Raw genomic sequence first — 27,368 nt, forward strand, 5'->3', positions numbered from 1 at the left:
CTGTCACAACTGTACCTTCCAATATTATAATCCTTGAATATTCCACTTTCAATATCTTCATCAGACATACCATTCTTACTAAGAATTAATTAAAAAAAAACTTCGAAAAAATGAGTTTTTCAAAGAAAAGTAAAGGCCATTTTAAACTTAAGCTCAGCAGATACAAATACCTTTCAAAATTCAAACTCAAAACGGCCAGAAATTACTATTAAAGAATAAACGAAACCCAAACCGAACAAAAATTAAATAAACAATCATAGCAAAAAGATACAACATGTAATGATATAAATGAATAAATAGATCTTAAAGCGAGTAATGCTTAGATTGAATATGAAAATCAAGCTTAAGACGAAAAAAATATTTTCCTATTGAAACATAAATGAAACTTGAACCGAATAGAAAGTAAAAAAACAATCAATGCAAACAAACACGCAATAGATATCAATGTAAATTAATAAATAAATTTTAAAACGAATGAAACTTAAATTGAATATGCAAATCAAGCTTGAAACAAAAAACCACAAACAAGAGTTTGGGTATGAACTAATTCTCTCACTGTAAAAGTCTAAAACTTACTGCGTCATTGGCGCTTTACTGAAAACCAATTTTGTGACAAATATTTTCTTTTGTACTTATCTCTGAATATAAACATTAAAATTGTAGTAGCATTTTGAACTGACGAGCTTTTAGTAAATAATATCATTATACATCAAATATTCAGTTTAATTTATTAGCTCTTTTCAAAGTTGTCAAAGACCAGTATAGTTTCCCTACAAAAAAATGATTGAATACTGCCTCCTTTCCTAACTGTAAATAAAAATCAAAAGCCTACTGCGTCATTGGCGCTTAACTGAAAACAGATTATACAACAAATTCTTTCTTTTCCAGTTCTTACAGCATTGAAAATAAAAATAGTTACAGCGAAATAAATTCTTGAACTGATGGATCTTTCAACAATTAATATAATTATACATCAAATATTCAAGTTGATGTTGTTAATACTTTTCAAGACTGTTCAAGACGAATATAGCTTTCAGTAAAGCGCCAATGACGCATTAGGTTTTAGACTTTTACAGTGAGAGAATGAGTTCATACCCAAACTCTTGCTTGTGGTGATTTTTGTTTGTTTCAAGCTTGATTTGCATACTCAAGTTAAGTTTCACTCGTTTTAAGATTTATTTATTAATTTACATTAATATCTAATGTATGTTTGTTTGCATTGATTGTTTATTTAATTTCTGTTCGTTTTAAGTTTCATTTGGACTTCAATAGGAAAATATTTTTTTCGTCTTAAGCTTGATTTTCATATTCAATCTAAGCATTACTCGCTTTAAGATCTATTTATTCATTTATATCATTACTTGTTGTATGTTTTTGCTATGATTGTTTATTTAATTTCTGTTCGTTTTGGGTTTCATTTCTTCTGTAATAGTAATTTCTGGTCGTCTTTAGTTTGAATTATTAAAGGTGTATATATCACTTGAGCTTAAGTTTAAAATGGCCTTTAACTTTATTTGAAAAACTTATTTTCCGGAAAGTTTTTTTTTTTAATTCAATTCCGTTCGTTTTTGATTGCAAAAAATTTCATGTTTTTAAAAATTCCTTATTTCAAAATAAAACTTAAAAAAAAAAATATTCATCAAAGTATCAAAACTGATATCAAAGTAACAATATCAAAATGAAAAAATAGGTTTGTGTCAACCTCGGAGTTTTTATTATCTGATGTTTGAACTATTTTTATCAAAATTACTATCTCAAAATTTTTATTGGATGGGTTTGCGGAAAACGGGCGTGGGGGGACTAGATTAAGCTTCGGTCTCTTTTGACTCCTTAAAAGTGAACTATAACTTTCTACTTTCAATCAAATGAGCCCTCTCTGAAGTTTATACAAGTATCCCTTCTATAAAAACCATATATATCCCCAGAGTATAACTTACAACGCCTGTCCCTGGGCCCTGGGGGGTTGTGTCCACCCTGGAGTTTTAATATATGATCGTTGAACTATTTTTAACAAAATGATCACCTGAAATTTTTATCGAATGGGTTTATCCATCCGATACACCCAAAACCGTGGATGGCGAGAGGGGCTAGTTACCCTCCGATCTTTTTCATTCTGAGAAAATGAACTACAACTTTTAATTTCCATTCAAATGAACCCTCTCTGAAGTTTATACGAGTATAATTTCCATAAGAACCATATATGCCCCCAGAGCAATACTTACAACGCCTGCCCCGGCCCTGGGGGGGGGGGGGTTGTTTCGACACAGGATTTTTTCTTATCTGACCGTTGGACTTTTTTTAACGATATGAACATACGTAAAGGAGTTTTGTCATATGATCTTTGAACTATTTTTAACAATATGGTTACCTCAAATTTTTTATCAGATGTATTTGGGGGGAAAAGGGCTTGGAGGGCCAGTTGCCCTCTGATCACTTTTGACTCTAAAAAGGGCTGGATTCCAATATCCAATTTTCAATATCCAATCAAATGAACCCTCTCTGAAGTTTATACGAGCATCCCTTTCATATGAACAATATATGCCCATGGAGATAACTTATAACACCTGCCCTCGGGCCCTGGGGGGCTGTGACGACACTCGAGTTTTTGCTATCTGACTTTTGAGAAATTTTAATTTAATGCCTATCTCAAAATTTTTATTGGATGCATTTGGGGAAAAGGGCGTGGGGGGCTAGTTGCCCACCAATATCTTTTGAATCGAAAAAACTTAACTAGAACTTTCAATTTCCAATCAAATCAGCCATCTCTGAGTTTTTTACGAGCATCCCTTCAATAAGAACCATATATTCCCCAAGAGCCGAACTTACAACACCTGCCCTCGGGCCCTGGGCAGCTGTGTTGACCCCTGAGGTTTCGTTATATGGTCTTTGAACTATTTTTAAAAAAAAGCTATCTCAAAATTCTTATGGGATAGGTTCGAGGAAAAGAGGGTGAGGAGGGGGGGGCCTAGGTGTTCTCCAATCTCTTTTCACTCTTAGAAAGTGAACTAGAACTTTCAATTTCCAATCAACTGATACCTCTTTGAAGTTAATACGAGCATCTCTTCCATAAGACCCATATATGACCAAAGGGCATAACTTATAACGCCTGTCCCCTGGCCCTGGTGGGTTGTGTCAACACCGGAATTTTTGTTATATGATCTTTGAACTATTTTTAACAAAATAGCTATCTTAAATTTTTTATTGGATGCGTTTGGGAAAATATGGTTTAGGGGGGGGGGGGGGGGAAGCTGGTTACGCTTCAATATCTTTTGACGCTTAAAAAGATAACTACAAATGCGGCAGTAAGGGCAAATGAACCCTCTATTGAGTCCATACGACAATGTTATCCATGTATAACCTTGCGTGCCCCAGGGGACGACTTACAACCATTGCCCTGAAGGTTGCTGAAAATTTTTTAACATCGAGTTCCGCCTTTCCAAAACTTAAAACTACTTGTAATCAAACAGCTGTCTCAAATGGCTGTCTAGTTGCCCTCCTATCACTTTCGACTGAATTTTCCCATTAATTTTATTTCGGTGATGAGATTATACAAAAGCGTCCCCATAAAAATCCAAAGAAGAAGAAGAAGAAAGATAAATCCAGCTGAAATTAGAGATTCAAACCATTTGGTATCCTTCAAGGCTGTAGCGAGGAGATTCTTCCTTGCAAAAGAGTGATAATGATGCTTATAATGATGCTTTTATCTGTATTTTGTATATTTGCTTATACGTGTATGTTTTGTATGCGTATTTGTATGGATTTTGTTTGTATATTGTACATTTTGCAAGCTTTATGTGTACTTGATTTTTGTTTACATTTTATATTTTATGGTCGAGTTTTGAGAAAGGATAAAAAGTTTCGTGTAAGTGAAATGTTTGTAGCTCATGTATCAGTAGCATATTTGAATAGTGTTATGGAAATTTTTTGAACAGAGAAGACTTCCACTCACTATTAACAAACCCTTAAAGCTATCTTGATAGGTGCTGAATTTTTTTTTGGAAATTTCTGTAAGAAAAATCAATCTGTATAATCTATCCCTAAATTTATCAACAAATTTATCGTAGTAAGTTTTGGTTTTACTGCATACAATTTTTTCATTAGTCTACAGTAGTTCTGTTTTTCTTTTTTATCCAAGTTATTTTTACGCAATAAATTGCGTAATAAATTGCATCTATTACTTTTAATAATAAAACTATTCAACTACCGACTCTTCTGGTAATACGAGACGAAAACAAAAAGATAAGTGTTTTATGCTTAGCTAGGCGCAACTAAAAAGGAAAATGTAGCAGAGTACCTTGACTTTCTTCAAATAACGACCACAAAAGCCTCAGCCTAGGTTTTTTGAGACAGTGAATCAAACATCCCCGTCGGTATACATTTCTTACTGATTCCGCAGTAACAAAATACATGTCCAGGCTTTCATTTACTACTTTTGTGTTTTCTTCTAATTCTTCTGCAAGACCGGACATCGTACCTATTTCCATTGTTTGCTGTTGATTTACAATGTCCACAATTTCTCTCGGCATATCTATGGTCACTTCCATTCTCTCCTTTTCTCGTTTTCTTTGGTTCTCCTTTCCTAAGTCACTCTCTTTTATTAAGAATTCTTGCATTTCCTCAGATATTATATCTGATTTATTTGTGCCGAATTTGGTAGAATTTACCACCGTCCTTCTTGTGCTATTATTATTTTCTTGAACTCTTATAGTTCGGGCTTGTGCGCTCTGATCAACTCCACCTCCATCATTTTCTACCTCTATCATTTGAACTGTAAGATCATTGGAAACATCTTCATTTAAATTTATCACAATTAGTTCCTCCGAGGGTTGTCCCGCTTTCCCAGCGCAAACACCGTCTTCTCCCTTTTTTTCTTTTGACAAGTCTCTTTGTTCTTGCACTTGTTCAATGGAAACTGATCTAGTTTTTCTTATATTATCTTTCCTACATGTTCCGGATGTTTCTGTCATTCTTTCCTTTTCAGGTTCAGCTTCTTGAACAGGGTTTTTCCCGATCCATTTTTCAACGAAATTGGCGTATTTGGACCAAAGTTCTTCATAGTTGGCGCATGCAATTAAACACCTTTCGAACAGGATTATAATTTTTGAATAATTGCCTCGTGATATTTCAAAATCTAGATATTCCTGCCAATTTTTTAGTTGTTTCTTATCTAGAGGCTTGACATGGAAGTATGGTCTTCTTATCTATAAGAAAATACAGCATATTAAGCGCTTTACAGAGAGAGACAGAGAGAGAGAGAGAGAGAGAGAGAGAGAGAGAGAGAGAGAGAGAGAGAGAGAGAGAGAGAGAGAGAGAGAGAGAGAGCAGAGAGAGACAGAGAGAGAGAGAGAGAGAGAGAGAGAGAGAGAGAGAGAGAGAGAGAGAGAGAGAGAGAGAGAGAGAGAGAGAGAGAGAGAGAGAGAGAGAGAGAGAGAGAGAGAGAGAGAGAGAGAGAGAGAGAGAGAGAGAGAGAGAGAGAGAGAGAGAGAGAGAGAGAGAGAGAGAGAGAGAGAGAGAGAGAGAGAGAGAGAGAGAGAGAGAGAGAGAGAGAGAGAGAGAGAGAGAGAGAGAGAGAGAGAGAGAGAGAGAGAGAGAGAGAGAGAGAGAGAGAGAGAGAGAGAGAGAGAGAGAGAGAGAGAGAGAGAGAGAGAGAGAGAGAGAGAGAGAGAGAGAGAGAGAGAGAGAGAGAGAGAGAGAGAGAGAGAGAGAGAGAGAGAGAGAGAGAGAGAGAGAGAGAGAGAGAGAGAGAGAGAGAGAGAGAGATAGAGAGAGAGATAGAGAGAGAGAGAGAGAGAGAGAGAGAGAGAGAGAGAGAGAGAGAGAGAGAGAGAGAGAGACAGAGAGAGACAGAGAGAGAGAGAGAGAGAGAGAGAGAGAGAGAGAGAGAGAGAGAGAGAGAGAGAGAGAGAGAGAGAGAGAGAGAGAGAGAGAGAGAGAGAGAGAGAGAGAGAGAGAGAGAGAGAGAGAGAGAGAGAGAGAGAGAGAGAGAGAGAGAGAGAGAGAGAGAGAGAGAGAGAGAGAGAGAGAGAGAGAGAGAGAGAGAGAGAGAGAGAGAGAGAGAGAGAGAGAGAGAGAGAGAGAGAGAGAGAGAGAGAGAGAGACTTAGTAGACAAAAGGTTTTATTGTTTTCAACCTTATTTTTTCCAGAAATACAATAAGCACATTTTTTTCAAATGAAATTTCCCTCGGAGGCTTCAACGGTGAGTATTGGGCGAGGGGGGGGGGGAGAATATATTGTACGTGTGTAAATAACTATATGTTTTTATAGAGCTCGGATAAGAGATCTGAATAAATAACAAAATATTCAAAGCCGACACCTACTCTCCAAGAAATCTTAGAAAAACCATTTAGCATCCTCGCATTTTGTGATGGAGATATATGTCAATTTTAATTAAAGTTGCATCATCAGAAAGTAGGATTTTTTTCTATTCAGTAGAATTTGCTTTTTAAAGTCCAGGAAAGAGCAGTCTCTAAAAACTTCCTCGCATACCTGCTAGGAAAACACTAAAAATCAGCCTGAAAGAATTATCATTTGGAAAAAATTGACCGCTTTGGGAGTTCATCGTAGTGCCACCCTTTCGACTGACAAGCTCATCGACAAAACGTACGTACAAACTCGCTATCTTTTCAGTCAAACTTCCAAGTCATGCCACAAATTCTAGACAGTTCTCAATGATGGCTAGTCCCTTGGGAAAATTCGCTAACGGACCCTTTGTTTCTGTGACGGTCAGCCGACGCTGAAGCTGCAAAAATAATTTTGAGCTTCCGCATCGCCTTAAATCAATGAGTGTTTCAAGGAAAAAAGGCGTATTATCCTACGTCACAAAACTTTACCAGCAAAAAGTCTCTATCTTACTTTATCCTCATATTTCCAGATGGTATCTACTTCTTTTCCCGTTTCTTTGTGAGTAGGTATTATATCAGCTACTATTTTTTCTTTCATAGTCGTACAAAGTTTACTCTCAGGTCGGCTCACTTTTCTTTTGATTTGCGTAGGATCTCTATCATCACGTGGCAACTTAAAGGTTTCTTTATATGGTATTCCAATAGTCTTACTGGCAATTTCTCGACGTTTTTCGTACTCTTTCTGTCCAAGAATGTCAATTGGATGATGATCACGGACATGTGCTACAAAGCTGCAAAAAAAGTAAATGAATAATAAGATAACATAAAGACAATTAGTATTGCCATTCGTATTTTAGTTACTATTTAGTAACTAAACTAGTAACTATTTAGTCAGTAAACTAGTCTGGTGTGCTATAGCACTTCGTTAATCTTCATTCAGCCAAAACATTTATTGACCGGATTAGAGATTGGAGTTGAAGTTTGACTTGTGAGAATACAGTCGGGCCCAAATCCATCTGTTTTATATCATTTTTATAATTTTTCAAGAGAGGGGAAATAGGAACTAGAAGGCATTTGCGGGTTTTTATCTAAAAAAATTTAAATAACGGAAAACACTCAAAAATTAAAGTTTGGGTTTGAATACTAACATGTTTGTCTTAAAATAGTAAGAACATCGAAATAAAAATATTTCTGCCTCCTAGCTCCATCTTTAAAGTAGTAAGAACATCAAAATGAAAATATTTCTGCCTCCTAGCCCCATCTTTAAAGTAGTAAGAACATCAAAATGAAAATATTTCTGCCTCCTAGCTCCATCTTTAAAATAGTAAGAACATCAAAATGAAAATATTTCTGCCTCCTAGCTCCATCTTTAAAGTAGTAAGAACATCAAAATGAAAATATTTCTGCCTCCTAGCCCCATCTTTAAAGTAGTAAGAACATCAAAATGAAAATATTTCTGCCTCCTAGCCCCATCTTTAAAGCAGTAAGAACATCAAAATGAAAATATTTCTGCCTCCTAGCCCCATCTTTACAGCAGTAAAAACATCAAAATGAAAATATTTCTGCCTCCTAGCCCCATCTTTAAAATAGTAAGAACATCAAAATGAAAATATTTCTGCCTCCTAGCTTCATCTTTAAAGTAGTAAGAACATCAAAATGAAAATATTTCTGCCTCCTAGCTCCATCTTAAGCCTATTCATATCTAAATATCGAGATTTCACAAAGCTATGAAAACTAAAAATCTGGTGCAAAGTTTCTCCCACTAGTCTAGTTGTTTGTGATATATTAAAGAGTGGAGCCAAAAAGGAGGATTAAGGCAACTGCGTCTTAAATATGGGATTTTTTTTATTGGTGTCTGAAGTAAACCCTGAATTTAATATTTATACGTCGCATGATACAAATTAGGTAAAAGAAGTGGTGCGTTTAGAATCAAAAGAGAATAAGGACTCCACTGATACGTGAATGAAGGCAAAACACTAAAAAATATATCAAAATAGGATAATTAGTCTTCCAAAAAGATGATCCTTTAGGTGAGTCAATTAACTACTAATCTGAAGTTTTTAATATTAATAATTTTCATAATAAATATATTAATGCATAGTCTAAATTTTTAGCTATTCAATTATACATAGATTTCTTTTCAATTCCTATTTGACAACAAAATGTTGGGTTACATTCATTCATAATTCAATTGCTGTTTTTTATTCACAGTTTACTGCCAATGCATGGCAGTGTTTGTCTTTTTCTAAAGCATTAATAAAACATATACTTTCTAGACCTCTATGATAATGCATTTTCTTCGCCCATTTTCTGGTGATTCTCACACACTTTCCTGATTTTCAAACTTGACGCCCGTTCAGCGCTAAAGATGCATAACCACATACTTCTTTTACTTTCGGCGGGAACCAGACGATGAACTGTCCTGTCCGGCACCAAAGGATCTTGGGATGACTTACGACGACCACTTGGACCTGTCGGTTGCAGCTTTTCCGGCGATCTTCAGCCAGTCTTTGTCCCATCTCCGACCATGTCTCCTGAATCCTCCCCACGATTCCAGGTACTCCTTGAACTTTTTCCACAGGTTCTTCTTTGGCAAAAATTCAAGGAGGACCTGAAACCGTGGGGAGGATTCAGGAGACACGTTCGGAGATGGGACAAAGACTGGCTGAAGATCCCGGCGAAGCTGCAGCCTTACCCAATTTAAAGAATCAGATTCATTTTATATTCCTTCGTACTTTAATATTATAATTTATTAACCAAAATAGAGAATTCTAGCACAAATAAATCCTGTATACAGCCAAATCAATACTTTAGCACACACAGGCAATGGCATAGGATAAACGACACCAATCATCAGATACTTCTTAAAGCTATATCATTTGAATATTGAGTAAAATAACAGACAAACGATTTACGGTTTTTTCGGTACTAGAAGCTGGGAACATCTTCATTGTAGAAAATTACTATCTATAAGTTAGAGTTTAGGGTTCACCCTTTTAATAAGAGGATTCTTAAGGTCGGGTAATAAACCCCGATGAGTTAACAATAGAAACACGGCTCTGTCTACGATTATAAGCAGGACATGGAATCCACGACAAACCAATTATTAAAGAAATCTGCGTTGAGTCGTTTCGTCTATCTTTATTTGTTGACTAGCTGTGTCAAAATATGATCTTTACAGCTCTTTTAGCACCATCTTAAGTCTTAAGTCTTAGACATCTTACCATCTTAACCATGTAAAGTCTTACTAGTCTTACCATCTTAAGTCTGTCTGATTAATCCTTCGTCAGTTTGAATGCCAAGCCGGTCACACATATTCTAGAAGAAGCCTGAAACAAATGCATCATACCTGCTTTATAACATCAGTTAGCCCACCAATTTTTGTTTAGATTGAAAAAAGATATAAAATGAGGCACCTTTTTCAGTCAGATATTCAACATGTAAAATTCATTTTAAATATTTATCCAAACGTACTCCAAGTCTTTAACTGTTGTATTCGTAGTTAGTAATGAATTGTAGGAAGTCTGGCTGCCAACTTTAAGCAGGCATAAACACAGAGAAGACCCCGCAGTCTCATTAAACGTCAGTTCCATCTTTCTCAATATATTCTAATTCAATAGAGAGTCTCCTCTAGTCGGTCTGTTGCGTAATTTGAGGGTTGAGTTTCAGTACTAAAGTAGTTAAGTCGTCACCAAATTTAAAAGTTCGAAAATCGCTGTTAATACACGGTTTAAAATAATGAGATATAAAAGTGGGCCTAAATTAGTCAGTTGAAGCATACTGCAGTACAGCGGATACAATGTAAATTTTTTTTTTCACCAAGGCAATTTGTATTGGAGGAGTTATTGTAGAAACTTTGGAAAGGGTTCATTCGATTGCAAAATGAAATGCCGAGATCCTATTTAAAAGTCAAAAGTAATCGGAGGGTAACCACCCCCTTCCAAGTACCATCCCCACCCCAAAGACATTCGATAAAAATTTTGAAATAGCCATTTGGTTCGGCATAGTTGAAAGGTCCATATATGGCTCTGGGGATAACACCCTCACACAGCCCTTAGGTCGAGGGCTATAAGTTATGCAATTCGTCCATTGTTTATACTCCTGAGATATTTCTAATGTACCCTTTTGATTGCCTGCTTCCACACAGTGTGTTTTCATTTGTTTTAACATTCTCCTCAACATTTCATGAAAGTTTCACCTCAATACCCTTAACATTAGTGTAGTAGTTGTCGTAGTATCAGAAGTAGAGACAGCAGTAGTGTGCCTTTTGGAAAAATCAATATACCCCCCCCCCCTCTAAAATGACCTGACAGTTTCAACATTATAACCCTAATCGGCCTAAGTCGCTTTTTAGATATTGCTGGTATGCCCTTTCGACAAGCTGCATACAAATAGTGTAGCCTTGCCTTGATTTAGTTCAAAATCCTAACAAAACAATGAAAAAAATCGTAAACATTTTCTCGTTTATAACATTAAAAAATGAAAAATTGCCGGGGTTTTCAGGAACGAATATAAATATGTACTAAAATGCCACTCTACAATTCATTAGGACAATTGTTATCTCGAGCTACGCTTTTTCACTTCTCATAACATAAAAAAATAAAATAAAAATCACCAATCACCATAATAACCAAAATTACTGAGGAGAACATATGAATGACGATTGACAGTTTAATATATACTGATTATTGGGGTGTAAGTACGGGTGTCGCCACTTATTGATGCAAAAATGGCGCAAAAAGGTTGCTATGCCACTTACTCGAAGGGGAGAACCCCTTGTCGGCCCAAATGTTAGTGAGATTCCCGCTCTTACCCCAACGATTCTGCAAATATCGGGTTTGGTACTACCCTATTTACAGTATACCCTGTCCCAGGGTATGATAACGCGATCGAGTGGTAAAATGGCCACTTTCTAAAGCCAAATATATCGGCCTTGGGCTACGGCTATGAAATCTCTTTATTTTCTCTTTATACGTAACAACTCTACTTGTCAATATAATAGCGAAGGTCACTCGTAGTTCTGTTTTTGCCCTATCTGGATTACCGTAATCAGTAGACAATTTGTAGAAAATACTCTACATATATTCTTCCAAAAGGTTCAGATATAAAAACAGAAATATCCTTCCCCAAACGGGGTCAAAACGCAGACTAAAAAATAATAATAATCTTTAAAGCACTCCGTAGGGGTGGACCGTCACTTGGCCCATCCAATCAGCTAGATCCTCATTCAAACCCAATTTTACCTTTTAGATTTATCTTTCAATGACTCCCAAACGAGGAAGTACAAAAATAAACTTGGTTCACAGCTTACCTATTGCAAAACCACTATCGCTTAGTAACGGAATTTAACCTGTCTTTTTAAATTATACTATCAGCAAATGTAATTGATAAAAGGAAAACGGGTCATTTATCTGAAAGGAAAAGAAACAGGGGTGGAACCCCAACACCTCCCCCCGTAAGATAAATGACCGCCCACACGTAACCTTGGTCCACCCTTACAAACATAAACACTTAAATTCAACTTTACAAAATCCATTTGCCTTCTCTCTTCCACCGCTTGGCTCTGGATCGGTTGTCCTCGACACGTCTCTACTGTAGGACCACCATGGTCTAAATCGCACAGCATCCGCACTAAATTTTGAAAGTTGAAATCTTCAAAATTCGTAGATAATGATTGTGCGTAGCACAATCAAAACAAAAAAATTTTCTCGCTCTAACGAATTTACATTTGAGAGGAGCAGAGAATCAGTTTCTGGCGCCTGTGATGATGCCAACCATCGTGAAAAATTAGCTGCACTAGCCTCTTGATTTCCATCTGTGGAAACAACCCCACATCTCAATCAAAAAGTAAATTGCCCCTTGGCATAATTTCAAATAATCTAAGGCCGAAAATACAAAGGCCAGTGACAACGATAGGGATACAGGGAAATGAAGTAAAATACTGAGCGAACCATGAATCGCTTTTCTCTGGTTTCCCTCCCCTGGGATAATTACTATGCGTTGATGCAGTTTCTGGCACATGTGATGATGCCAGCCATCATGAAAAATTGGCTGCACTAGCCTCTTAATTTCCATCTGTGAAAACAACACCACATCTCAATCAAAAATTAAATTTCCCCTTGGCATAATTTGAAGTAATCCAAGGCCGAAAATACAAAGGCCAGTGACAACGATAGGGGTATAGGGACATGAAGTAAAACTTTGAGTGAACCATGAATCGCTTTTTTCTGGTTTCCCTCCCCTGGGATAATTAATATGCGTTGATGCGTTGAAGCTAATTGAAGATGAAACTTGGATACATCTCCCACTGAATACAATTTGCCGAAAATAATTGTCGATTCCCATGAAGAATAACAGCTATGAATAGGGTTACTGGACAAAGGTCTGGGTGAAGTATGAAGTGACTGGGAGAGAGTATCCCCCAAGGACTCCAGATCAGAGAGGCAAAATCTCGGTAAAGGGATCACAACTTGTCCGCCAGTTCTGCATTGAGGAAAAGGGCTATCTTTCGCGACTTCGCTCAGGGGATCTTCCCCAAGGGATTCCTCCCCCTCATAAAGGAACAAACCCTCTTTTGAGTTGATCAGACCAATATCAGATTTCTTCCCAAATTTTTCCAATCCAACTCGAAATTCCATATCTCCCAACTTTCCCCCAACCCGTTGTAGGTCCTTCATCTCTCTTTTGTAACCATCTCCTTTTATTCCCCGTGGGTCTTTGACCTCTTTTTCCCCCTTATTATCTATGTTTTCAAGGCACAGCCCATCCAACATTTTATTTTTCTCCTTATTATTTATGTTTTCAAGGCACAGCCCATCCAATATTTTTTTATTATTCGCCGCTGTCGGCTGAATCTCGAAATTGTTTCTCTTCTTTAAATTCCTCTTTTCGTCTCTATTTTTCTCAATTTTGTTATTCGCGCAAAATAATAAATCATCGTTAAATCTGATTTGGACTCCAGTGTCCACTATCTTTGACTGCATTACTTTATTGTAGCTCCGTTTAATATCTCTTTTCTCTCTTTTAGTCTTCTTTATTCTTACCGCCGAAACAAATAGTTTATTATCAAATGGGAACTAAATTCCGACATTTGGTTTTTCATTTTGTACTAAAATTTCTCGATTTTTACGAGGAAAAGCGCGTACAATAAATTTCGTCTCCTTATTCTCTGGTACAATCAGCGCTTCATTTTGGCCTGTACTTGTTAGCGTCTCATATTCATTAAAAGTGTTCTCAAGTTTTCCGTTTTCTGGAAATTTTCCAGAAAAATCATTCTCGCGCGTCTTATTCTCAATATTTTGTGGTCTTTTTACTTTCGCATCCCATTTTTGTGGATTATCAACATTTTGAACACGCGTATCAAGTATTTCATTTTTCCGAAAGGGCGGCATAGCCTCCCCATTTGTTTTATGGGCCAGTCCACCTCCCCCCGCAGTTAACGGAGTATTATATTTTTCTGTTGTAGTGTAATTTTGCCACTGTTAAATAAGTAGCTTTTAACGATAGGAGATTTCCGATATCTCCAAAGTCTCCTCCTACTAAAACATCCACTGCTAGCGTAGGTACTAAGCCTACTTTTATCGTTTTTCTCTGGACTGTACCTTCCTTCTTTGCAATTTCTATTCTAACCCAAGCAGACGGGCATGGGTGCTTGTCTCAATAATAACATAATGTTGAAATCTAATTTTTATGGTCTATCTCCGTTTTCTTACTTAGGGCAGTTCGAACATAGGTTTGGTCACTGCTGGAACCAATTGCCATATCGACTAATTCCCCGTTCAATTTTCCATATATTTTATGCGATTCTACAAATGCGTAATTTTTTTCCTTATTATGGGCCATGGCCCAGGCTGTCATTTTATGTGGTTTTTGGTCATGTTCACTTGGGCAGTTTCGTGCAAAATGCCTCGTGGTACCACAGTTATAGCAAGTTAGTTCTCCTTGCGCTGTGTTATAGTGCCTATTTTTGTTATACTCTCTATATTGAAATATGTCAACTTCCTCTCTTATTTCGGTCCACCTATTTGCCCTTTCCGCCATTTCTTCGCTTGTTTTTAGGTTCTTTTCTTTCAAATATATTCTCAATTCTCTGTGGGTATTTTCTAAAAATTGTTCCATTACTGTTTTATCTACTATTTCCTTTATCTTTTCTTTTATTTCTTCAGGGTCTTCTAACATTCTATAATTTTCTAACTCCAGCCACTTTAAACACATATCTTTCAATTTGTACCCGAATTCTTTCTATGTTTTGTTGTCTCGTGTTCTTTCGCTTCTGAACCTCCTTTGGAAGTACTGGGGGAAGAGTTGGAACTTTTCAAAAATTGCTTGTTTTAGTCTTTCAAAATCTTTTCAGTAGTCCATTGGTAATTCTTTATATTCAATTTGTGCTTTGTAGTTAAGGAGCGGTTGTATTCTTGTCACCAAATTTTCTCTCGAAAACCTTCTTATTTCCGCCCTATTTTCAACATTGTACATATACAAATGTACATCTTCCTTTTCTGTAGTTGTTTGCAGGGTTATTGCCGGCACTACCTTACTGTAGACGATTTCTGAGGCTCTTGGGAATTTCTCCCTGCAATCAATTCCATCATATGTTTTCTTTCCTCTCTATCTGCCTCCTCCTTTTTTTCTTTGGCTACTCTATCCCTTTCTCTTTGTTCTCTATCTTCCTCCTCCTTTCGTTCTCTGGCTATCCTCTCTTCCTTCACGAAATTTAATAGTTGTTGTGTCATATCTATTTGAGTGCTTTTTCGTGAGCTCCTGCTGGAAACATGAAATTCTACTACTCCTGCTACTTGGCCTACTATGATTCTCTCTGTTTTTATATCCTCTTAATTCGTTTTCTGATTCTATTCGTTCTATAGTTATATTTTCTTTTACCTTCAACTCCCCTACATTTTGTACTTCATCTGAAGGCTGAGTTGGTTTTGTTTTATTCGTCCTTTCATATAGCTAGTTTTCTTCATGTATTATTGCCACTGTTTCTTTTGTCTGGGTTTCTCTATCTGGGTATAATTCTATCTGAATTTGCCTTAGACTTTTTTCTTCTTCCCTGGTTCGTACCGGGGATCGCTCTATTACTGATTTCGTTTTGAAGATTTCATCTTCACCTGTCTCAGAAATGTCTATTTCACCTGTTGAGTGATATATGGTCCTATCTGACGGTGATTTCCTTCGGGTATTTTCAGTGGGAGTCGCATATAATTGTGTTTCTGAATTCGATTTTGGTTTTAGCGCAATAGATCTTGTCTGAAATTTTCGTTTGTCCGCCATTATTTCAAGGTTTACTTAACGTCTTCCGTCCGAATGAAAATTCTTTTATCAATGTCTCTTTTTATCCTTTCGTGAAAATTGTTTCCTTTTAATTAGCCGATTCTACGTGGGCGGCGCAGCCTCCCTTGTCTTACAAGTTAATTATTCGCGTGATCTATTGATTCTTAAATTTTATTACTTATTATTATCCGACTAGGCACAGCTCAGATAAAAAATTTCTCTTTGCGTTTTTTTTTATATCCTCTGTAACCACAATAGGCCAATTTTGTAGGCTAAATTACTTGTCTCTTCGAAAACGCGAAATTCTTTTATTATCAACGCTGTTAATAATTCCTGTTCTTGCTGCCACCACTCACTGGAATGCAAGTTACGGGGGTCGCCACCTATTGATGCAAAAATGACGCAAAAAGATTGCTATGCCACTTACTCAAAGGGGAGAACCCCTTGCCGGCCCAAATGTTAGTGAGATTCCCGCTCTTACCCCAACGATTCTGCAAATATCGGGTTTGGTACTACCCTATTTACAGTACACCCTGTTCCGGGGTATGATAACGCGATCGAGTGGTCAAATGGCCACTTTATAAAGCCAAATGTACCCGCCTTGGGTTACGGCTAGGAAATCTCTTAACTCTCTCCTTGGAGGTAACAACCATCCCTGTCAATATAATAATGACGGTACCTCGTAGCTCTATTCCTACCCTGCCTGTGTTACGGAAAATAGTACACAGTTTGTAGAAATTACCTTACTTGTATTCTTCCAAAAGGGTCACATATAACAACAGAAATATCCTTCCCCAAACGGGGTCAAAACGCAGACTAAAAAATAATAATCTTTACAGCACTGTCCGTAGGGGTGGACCGTCACTTGGCCAAGCCAATCAGCTACATCCTCATTCAAACCCAATTTTACCTCTTAGATTTATCTTTCAATGACTCCCAAACCAGGAAGTACAAAAATAAACTTGGTTCAAAGCTTACCTATTGCAAAACCACTGTCGCTTAGTAACGGAATTTAACCTGTCTTTTTAAATTATACTATAAGCAAATGTAATTAAGAAAAAGAAAACAGGTCATTTATCTGAAAGGAAAAGAAACAGGGGTGGTTTGTAGATTTAAGGTGCTATAGCTTGGTTTCGGAACATTGACGTATATTTATTGATGCTGATTTTTGCTCTATTTTGGACTTGATTTTCGGATTGTCGAATTGGATATACTGTTTTGTCCTGGGGAACTGGATGGACGAGTAGGGTCTAGACCTTGTTCAAGTGCTCATTTATTTCAGTTACTAAAGTAGGAAGACTTTTTTTTTTTTTTTTTTTTTTTTTTTTTTTTTTTTTTAGCCAAATAATTACCGTAATACATTATATATATATATATATATATATATATATATATATATATATATATATATATATATATATATATATATATATATATATATATATATATATATATATATATATATATATACATATATATACATATATATATACATATATATTTACATATATATATATATATATATATATATATATATATATATATATATATATATATATATATATATATATATATATATATATATATATATATATATGTAAGTATATATGTATATATATATGTATATATGTATATATATATATATATATATATATATATATATATATATATATATATATATGTATGTATACATATATATTGACAACACATATGCACAAAGTGCTTTTTGATTCAGTATAACGCCACCTCAACAATCCCAGAAAGTTTCACCCTAATACTCTAAGCCTTAGTAACAATTAGTAGTACTAGTAGCAGTAGTAAAGCTAAAACTAGTGTAGTAGTAGTAGTATACACATAGTGTCTTTTCATTGGTTCAGCATCCCAAGCAACATACCCTGAAAACTTTAACTTAGCACTCTAAGCCGTTTCTTAGATATTGATGTTACGCCCTTTTGACAGGCTACATATACACAGTGTCTTTAGATTTATTCAACATCCCCCTCAGCATTTTGAATAATTTTTTCTAAGGGAAAGATTTCCCTTAGCGTTAGTAGCACTAACAGCAGTAACAGTAGTAACAGCCGTCGTAAAAGTAGTAGTTATAATAGTGCCTTTTGGTTAGTTCAACATCCAAGTCAACATGCCCTGAAAGTGTCAACTTACTACCCTAAGCCGCTCCTGAGAAACTATATATACGCCCTTCTGACAACCAGTATAAGAACCACATGTATTAATTAAGTTCAACACGACCCTCATCATTCCCAGAAAGGTGTGTCTCAATATAGTATTAAGTATAATATAGTGAAAGATTTGTAAAAAATAGCTTTGGGAATAGTAGTAGTCGTAGTAGCGGTGGTAATAGTTGGAGCAGGAGGAGTAGCAGTAATGATAGTGTTAGTACTACTATTACTACTAACAACTCACTGCAGCACCAAGCCGCCTCAGGCCAACACAGCTACACACGCGCCTCCTCCATCCCAATCTATTCAAAGCCTCTCTTTTTACACCCTCCCAGGAAGTTCCCATTCCGTTTAAATCTTTCTTTATGACGTCCTCCCATCCCAGACAAGGACTACCTGCTTTCCGTTTAGCCCTTGACTGTTGGTCGAAAAGGACAATCATCGGCAATCTGTCATCCTTCATCCGCAGAATGTGCCCTAGCCATCTCAACCTTTCTCTCATTATAGCCCTAGAGAGCGGTATTGAACCACACTTTTCGTACAGCCTATTCTTTTAAATACAGTCAGTCAACCGGGTATCTAGAACAATACGTAGGAATTTTCGCTGGAAATCATCTAGCAAATCTTCATATGCTTTTCGAAGCGCCCATGCTTCAGAGCCATATTTGACCACTGTCATCACTGTAGCTTCTAATATTCTAATCTTGGCTTGCAGACTTATTTTCCCATTCTTCCAAACTTTTTTTAACTGTAAAAAAAACCCCAGAGCCTTGGCTATTCTACTTTTAAAATCTTCACTGCTCCCACCATCTTTACTAATAATACTACCAAGGTAAGTGAAGTTGCCCACCTGATCAATCTTTTCGTTACCAAATGTCACCTTTTCATCTTCACTTATTCCTAGCGTTAGTGACTCAATCTTCTTAACATTAATTTTCAAAACTTATTCTAGCACCCTGAACTCGCAAAAACACTAAAAGTTCATTCATTTTGCTCTCATTTTTATCTAGGATGTTTAAATCATGAGCATAATCTAAGTCCAGGACTTTTTCCTCCATATTTGATTCCGTGGCTCCCATTGCCTTTCCTGCGCTCCTTAAGTCCATCAAAATAATCCATATAAAGGGGGATAGAACACAACCCTGCTTAACTCCTGATTTAATAGAAAACCAGCTACTAACCTCATTTCCTACCTTAACCACAGCAGTGTTATTCTCGGATACAGCACTAGTCACTTTAATGTATTTGTCTGGTATATCATACAAGGATAAAACCTTTACTAAAGCTCTTCTATCAACAGAATCGAACGGTTGATCATAATCTATAAAACTGAGCACCGAAGGTTTTTGACAACTCAGGCACTTCTCAATTATTAACCTAAGAGTGAAAATTTGGTCGACACATCCTATACCTTTTCTAAAACTGCACTGTTCTTCTCTTAAAACTTTGTCCTCACCCTTCCCTGCAAGATCACTGCCCTCACCCTTCCCTGAAAGATTTGTGTTAATATAGTATTAAGTATAATATAATATAGTGACATATATGATATAGTGAAAGACTTGTAAAAATAGCTTTGGGAATAGTAGTAGTCGTAGTAGCGGTGGTAGTAGTTGGAGCAGGAGGAATAGCAGTAATGATATTATTAGCATTAGTAGTATTCATATAGTACCTATTGGTTAGTTAAACATCCAAACCAACATGCCCTGAAAGTGTCAACTTACTGCTCTAAGCCGTTCCTGAGAAACTATAGATACCCCCTTCTGACGACCAGCATAAGAACAACGTGTTTTAATTAAGTTCATAACGGCCCTCAGCCTTCCCTGAAAGATTTGTCTTAATATAGTAAAAAGTATAATATGGTGAAAGATTTGTAAAAATAGCTTTGGGAATAGTAGTAGTCGTAGTAGGGGTGGTAGTAGTTGGAGCAGGAGGAGTAGCAGTAATGATAGTATTAGCAATAGTAGTATTCATCTAGTACCTTTTGGTTAGTTCAACATCCAACTCCAAGCAATAATCCTGGACCCGAGCCGGTGTCAAAAACTTGTCGAGACGAGGGGGCCAACAGCTGAGCCAAAGAAACCCAACTTTTCGGCTCCCCTCCCCCCAATCGCACCCACAACAACCTTTTTCAATACCGACATCGCGGTACTGGATCCCTTCTTCGCGGTCACCGCGGGTCAAACAGGCTCAGCATATCTCTCCGGTTCCCCCTTGGAGCTCTCCCCCTTCTTCCCTCCCCCAATCCCTAGATCTATCCTTCCTAAAATATCAGCCTCCCGGGTTCGATTGTAAGCCGCGCCGCCCCACTTAGTAACAGGTTTTTGCTATTCGAAGAAACTGATCTTGCAGAATCGTCAGAAAACCAAGAAACTGTCTGCCCAAGGACTAAGGTGAAAACCAAGGTAAAAGAACACTTCTGAAATTATTGCTCTGCCTATTTTTTTTGTATAGTAATGCGGAGAGTTTCAATACGGATAAGATTATTGAGCTGGAGAACTTAGCTCAAGTAATTGGAGCCTCAGTAGTTGCAATAAGAGGGGTTCATAGGCAAAATCCGGAACTACTCAGTTTGTCCGGTTATAATACAATTATAAAGTTACGCCCAGCTGACCACTGGCTTGGAAAAAAGGGAGGAGGTCTTGCAATTTATATTAATAAGAAAATTCCTGCTTTTCAGATAGGGGTACCTGTGCCTGATGATTATGATGAGATTCTTTGGGTATTTGCAAAGCCCAAACGCCTGTCCTCCCATTATAATGGTATTGCTGTTTGTGTTTTTTTATTATTCCCCAGGACAAGATGTCAGTTCTCAAAAAGATCTCCGGGAAAAACTTCAATTAAGCGCTGACTACGTACAGGGTAAATACCCCACGAATGGTATGCTCTTACTTGGTGACGCTAGCGAACTACGACTTGAGTCTTTGGAAGCAGGATTAGGTCTAAGACAGTTAGTTAATTGCCCAACAACAAAACGTGATACGGCTCTAGACCGCATAGCTACTAACATGTCTCAATTCTACAGGAAACCCTCCCCAGGCCCCCCAATAGGAAAAAGCTACCACTTCAACCTTGAGCTACACCCCATAAGCAAAGTCCGGGTCACGTACACTACAGAGACAACTACAAGTCGGCCAATCACAAACAGCAGATTGTTTGGTTTCGGAAATTGGCTCACGACTGAAAAATGGGACGGTATAATTTCTACGGCTAGTGCTGATGAAATGGCCACAACTTTTCAAGAAAAACTTCTCGGGAAGTACCATTTCTATTTTCCTGAAAAAGTTAACAAACGTATTTCAGCAGATCGTCCAGCAGATATGTTACGAATGAAATCAAAGCACTATGCAGGAAAATGAGACAACTTTTCAGGAACAAACTACATAAAGAAGCTACTACCCTGAAGAATAAAATCAGAGGATTGACCCGCCAGGCAGCGGCGTTGTACTACCCAAAGGAAGCATCTCATTTATTGGATTCTAAGCCTTGACAGTGGTACAAAAGGATAAAGCAAATGACAGATAAAACGCAGACTGGACTGGATTTTGGCTATAATGAGCCGAGAAAAGAAACTGCAGATCGCCTAAACACTCACCTGGCAGCAATTGGTCAGTCACTTTCACCACTAAACTCGGAGGATTTTACGCTTCCATCTCCATACCTTATAGATTTCCCATTCATCACAGAATCCCAAGTTCACCCCAAATTGATGAAACTGAAGAGGACCAGTACTACACCACTCGATATTCCTGTTGACTCCATTAAGGCTTTTCCTGAATTTTTGAATGCTTCGTTAACTTTAATATTCAACAAGATTACAATGTCAGGCCAGTATGAAAGTTTCATCGTTGGGTGGCTGAAAACCTTTATTCTGCATAAAATTGACCTTCAACAATTCGGCAATATTCCCAAGAGTTCGGTAATATTCCCAAGAGTTCGGTAATATTCCCAAGCCATTACTTAGTTAGTTTGCTTGATAAGATTTTAAAGCATCTAGATGAACCTGAACGCTGGGTCAATCTCATCGCGATTGACCTAAAGAAAGCAAAAATTTTAAAGTTTATGTATATTTGATAAGAATAGCTGCAAGTTTTCTTTCAGGAAGAAGTAAAAAAAAAACTAAGTATAAATCAGCCTATTCTGATCCCCAACCAATTTACTGTGGAGTTCCCCAGGGAACAATTTTAGACCCTCTACTTTTTTAGTGATGGTAAATGAGTTGGCAAATGATGAACCGAATCGCTTTAAGTTCGTTGATGATCTATCCGTACTGGAGCTAGGTGAAAAGAGTGTTTCAAGTGAGGCATATAAAATAATGGCGAGTTTATCACGCCAAGCTGAGGAGGGAAAATGATCGTCAATCGTGAGAAATCGCACGTATTAACTTTTTCTTTTCTGAGGGACAGTTCTCCCTTGATTTACAAAATGGTTCAGGCATCATGGATATCAAACTCTTAGGAGTTTATCTCACACATGACCTGAATTGGGAAAAACAGACACAGGAAATGATCAAACGGGCAAACCTGGGTATCTTTTCCTTAAAACTCCTTGCTTGTCATGGCCTCCCAACCCCCCACCTATTGCGTATATTTCTTACATTTGTCAGACCGCTGGTAGAATATGCTTGTCCCGTTTGGCATTACGGCCTGACTTCGGACCAGAAGGGCCGCATGGAAAGGATCAAGTACCGAGCTCTTCTGGTAGTGTCAAAATCTCCCAAAGTCCCTTATTGCTCCCTTTTAAGACAATTTTCACTTAATACTCTTTTGACACGCCGTGACGAATCATGTTTTTAAATTTGGTGTCGGTATTTTGGAAAATCCGCGGCTTCGTGAAATCCTCTCCCTGAGCATCTGCCTTCACGCCAGAGGAGCCCGCAACATGTAGCCCAACCGGTTCCGAACATTCAGCCGGTACCAGAACTGCATATGCGGTATGCAAATAGTTCTGTTCCCTCCTAAGTTTTTTAATTCTCTACCCACTCGTCAATAATTCTATATATTTATTTTCTTTAGTTCATTATTCTGTTATTCTTTTTGTTCGTTTGACTCTGTTTGGTTTGAACTTGTGATATTTAAAATCAATATATGATTTTTAATGACAATGGCTATGGCTGTGATTTTCATATGTTTTATATGTTTACTGCATTATTATGACAAGAACTGCTGCTGTTCGGCATGACCGTTTTATGGCGTTTGAAAATAAAATCGTTATTTATTTAACTTATTTATTTAACTCAACATACCCTGAAAGTGTCAACTTACTGTTGTAAGCCGTTCCTGAGAAACTATAGATACACCCTTCTGACGACCAGCATAAGAACGTGTTTTAATTAAGTTCAACACGGCTCTCATCATTCCCTGAAAGATTTGTCTTAATCTCTAGAGCTTCGGGAATAGTAGTAGTCGTAGTAGCGGTGGTAGTAGTTGGAGCAGGAGGAGTAGTAATGATAGTAATAGCATTAGTAGCATTCATATAGTGCCTTTTGGTTAGTTCAACATCCCTCTAACGTCAGGAGTGGGCGTTAGCCCTATTCCTGTTTGGGATAACCACCTTTCGTTTCGGGTTTGACTTAATTATTGATTGTAATTTCTGTCTGGTTTTATTTATTGATGTCAATTTTTGCTCATTTTATGGTTGTATTATCATTTGACTTTAGTTCTTCTCGTCTTTGGTTTAATTTAACCCTTTATTTTTCTATGATAAGCTTCTTTTGTGGAAACTTATTTTCAATTAATAGTAACAAAAGGCGTGCGCCCTACAATGAAGCCGCTCAAATAAAAAACAACAAAAACAAACATACTTATCAAAATGCTTATTGTAGAGCCTCGTTGGTATTTTCAAAACTCGCCTGTAGATGGCTGTCACCTTGTCTAAACGATTTGATTGTGCTTCCCAGTTGATGTAAGATTCCCACAAGCTATCTGCTGTAAAAATGCTTCCAGATGCAGCGATTGCCTGCTCATAACGCCTAAAATATATCACTTATCAGTTCAGTGTGATCAAGTATGACTTCACCGGAATACTTGAGGGTGGGTTCACACTGTCAATTTAGGAAGGATTAAAGCCATCTGCGAATTAGTTTGTGTCATTTCCCCCAGTATTCTTATCATTAGAAGTTGTAAGCAAATTAGGATATTATTTTCCATCACAGCAAGCAATAACAAAATTTAATATCTACTTATAAAATTAAATGTGTGCGTATGTTTCTGTCCAGTGTGCATCACTACACATTTAATCGCCAAAAATTTTAAGAAGTTATTGAGAACAGTCTTGCAAAAGTCTGGGTATAAATCATTTTCGACCTTTTGCCGCCCCCCCCCCCCCCACCCAATGCCCTCTTAATATTTTCATGCCGAGAACCTTCAACATGAATTATTGACAATCTCTTTCGATCATATTATTCAGTTTTTGGAAATTCAATTAGCGGGTTAGCTAATTGTGATTCTATCATGCAACGTGCTTCCGAATTATAAAATAGTTTGTTTCAATAAATTCTTTGAATTTGGTATTTAAATGCTTCGTTAATTTGGCCTTCAACATAACACTTTGCACATGTAATCAAAATAAATAATTAATTTATTTTGATTACATGTACACATAGTCGGAAAAAGATATGCAAATCAAATTCACTTTAATGTGGAAAGTCCTCTCTTGGAATTCCCCCCTCCCTCGCAAAAATTTCCCCCCAATAATTCACCAAGGGAAGATTTTCCCAACGTTTAAAATAACGATAGTATTTTAATTTTAAAAACTGTTATGTTGAAGTTGAATGCTAAATTAACGAAACTTTTGAATACCAAATTCAGAGAAAATATTGAAAAAACAATTTTACAACCAAGAAGTGTGTTGTATGATAGAATTTGCAATTAGCTAACCCGTTAATTGAATTTCCAGATATTGTAAATAATATGTCTCTTATTTCACTTAAGGCGAAAACATTAAGAGAGTTGTTGATTCAGAAAATCGTTGTGTTAAACGGAGGAACTTTCCGCAGGAGAGAATTTTCAAGGGCAGAACTCCCATGGAGAGGAAGTTTTCACATGGGAAAATTTTTCACAGGAAAATTTTCCGAGAGGAATTTTCCTTGAAATAACTTTGTTTTGAGAGCACAGCAACGCACGACGGGTAAGCTAATGTCTTATAAAGAAAGATCAGTTCAAAAAATTTTCAAAATATTCTTTAATCTGCAGATACACTGAGAATTTAAAAATAGTACTGCACTATTTCTAGAACCTATGCATGGACATCTGGTCAATTTTTTAATTGATGAAATAAATGTATACGCATTTATAACACATTAAGCTTGTAACATGGCTAGCGCAAGCTTACCACTTATGGTATTAACAAATATCTAAACATTATGATTTTAAGGTCTTTGGAATGACAGAGATAAATTAGAATACTTTCCGATATCAATTGATGAGAACAGATTTATTCAGAAAAAAAAAATCAATTTTGCCTGGACAAGAGAATCTCTCGCAAAATACATACATTAACATAACAAAATTAAGAATTTTGAGTTAAAAATTTACCATCGCATAAACTCATCTTTTTCTTCTGTTCCCTTATAAATTTCACCAGTGAGGGTAACCAGACTAAGCCAAAGATCAGTAGAAAATGGTACTGCTTCTAAGCCCTTTTCCAATACTTCAACAGCCCTAAAAAACAAATAAGGTCAGTAGGATAATATACCAATAGTTATACGGTTGATTTGTGTTAAGCCCAAACTATCTTAGTCATACTGTAGTCATTGGTGTGACTGTGTAAGCTCAGCCAGAGCCAACTCAAGTTTTAATTGCTATCTGGAGAAGGTCAACAGAAAGGGTGAGCGAAAGCACGGGATGGCTGGACCATAGCCCCCCATTGCACTTCCTGGCTGAAGGGCCATGAAGTGGCGGACAGAACCACCAGTTTGTCTGAAAAATCTAGAGCCGTTTCTTCAGCGTTTTCTTTAACTTTACTGAGTCATAACCCAACGAAATCTGAGGTAGTCATGGAGAATTCCAAGAGGAATACAGTAATGCCGTACACAGATTGAGTCCAGCTCGGCTTAACATTGTCGGAGCTAGATTTTCCTCTTTACTTTCATTTCAAAGCTATTTTTTCTAAATTATCCTTTTTCAGGATCATATTCCTTGCAGCCCTCCCCCTCCCAGTTTCCACCTTTTTGCGTCGAAGTTCAACTATTTTTAAAAATTGTTTCGATTTACTAAAACTATCGATTTCCATTAAACCTACCGTTTCCGAAATAAGAGTGGAGCTATCTCCCACACAACGTCGTTATTGTGTCGTCACTATAAATATATTTCTCAGAACGAACAGAGATTAGGAATTAAACACTGAGCTGACCTCTTGTAGAGTTTGCCACTACAACTTCTGAGACTCCGGGTACCCTCCCCTCCCCTCGGCAGAAATCAAGAATGTTGTGGCACAATCTCTTTTGCTATTAAAAAACCTCCAACACTATAACTTCAAAACTCCTCTCGATTGAACTTTCTCCTGATATTCTACAACCATTGGTTCAATCATACCTGGCAAAAAAAGACACCTTTTGTGGTAAAAATGCATAATGTCAACAGAAACAGGATATGTTGTTATAGATATTTCGAGCAAAAAAAAAGTAATCAAAACATTAAAATGCTGAGTGTTCTAGACGAGGAGATGTCCGCCCCATCTGTATTTCTGGATCCACCACTAACAAATAAATTCCTCAAATATATATTCCTACAATATGAACAAATATATTCATAGGAAAAATACCAGATATTAGTTTGATAAACAAAGAGAAACGGCAGAGTCACTTCAATATGCAAACATAGCAGTAGGTCAAAAGCGTAGTTATTAATTAAGAAACTTCACCGGCGTTGCCAACCTGGTACAATCGTACCATTTTGGCCCATTTTGGAGGTCCTGGTACAGTGGGGTACATTTGCAATTTTTGGGCACTACAAATTCTAAAGTCTATTTTGGTTTTATTTGTTTCTGTCTTACTTGAATACTTGTTCAAGTTTTAGTTTATCAAAAATCTGCTTCTTGTTGTGCAAATTTTTATCCTGCTGTTCATATAGCACAAATTGATAATTTGTGGTGCAACTTCTGTCGGAAAACTGGTATAATTTATTTCATAGAGTTAGCAACACTGTACTTCCCACTAAGATGGAAGTGAAAGTACAACGTTGTTATCTAATGCTACGTTCTTAGATATGAAAATAATTCCGTTAGTCAAAAAAGAGCTTTTCTTCATCTCCATTTAAGATATCCTAAACTATAGGAATTTTAATGCTCCTTGAAGTTCTTTGTTTTTCCTTGGAAAACTTGTTTTACGGAGAAGTTTAAAAGAAGAACTTAATATCTATAAAAAGCCGAGATTTCATTTCATCTAAAAACAGAAACCCCTCAAACTGAATCCGTAACTGAAACCCTAACTTTCTAACCTAAAAACCATAAGGAACTTGAAGAGAAAGTAAGGAAAAGGATGTTTGTTTACCCAAAATTACCCAAATACCCAAAATTTTAATACCCAAATTACCTAAATACCAAATACCCAAAATTTACCCAAAATAACTAGAATTT

At 36.8% G+C, this 27,368-nt stretch overlaps 1 protein-coding gene across 1 annotated transcript in view; it reads right to left on the reverse strand.

The window, feature by feature from the left end:
* Positions 1–27,368, reverse strand: part of LOC148951845 (uncharacterized) — a 223,015-nt gene that overhangs the window by 157,376 nt on the left and 38,271 nt on the right. The window contains exons 5-8 of the mRNA XM_089089083.1: positions 25,328–25,453; positions 23,596–23,763; positions 6,854–7,133; positions 4,295–5,201 (exon numbers count right to left, since the gene is read on the reverse strand). Coding sequence (XP_088945209.1) covers positions 4,295–5,201; positions 6,854–7,133; positions 23,596–23,763; positions 25,328–25,453 — 1,481 coding nt within the window. The remainder of the gene's footprint in view (positions 1–4,294; positions 5,202–6,853; positions 7,134–23,595; positions 23,764–25,327; positions 25,454–27,368) is intronic.

Source organism: Artemia sp. Qi Xiang Cuo, chromosome 5 (genome assembly GCF_049724085.1).
Source record: "Artemia sp. Qi Xiang Cuo chromosome 5, ASM4972408v1, whole genome shotgun sequence".
In the NCBI taxonomy this organism is placed as follows: domain Eukaryota; kingdom Metazoa; phylum Arthropoda; class Branchiopoda; order Anostraca; family Artemiidae; genus Artemia; species Artemia sp. Qi Xiang Cuo.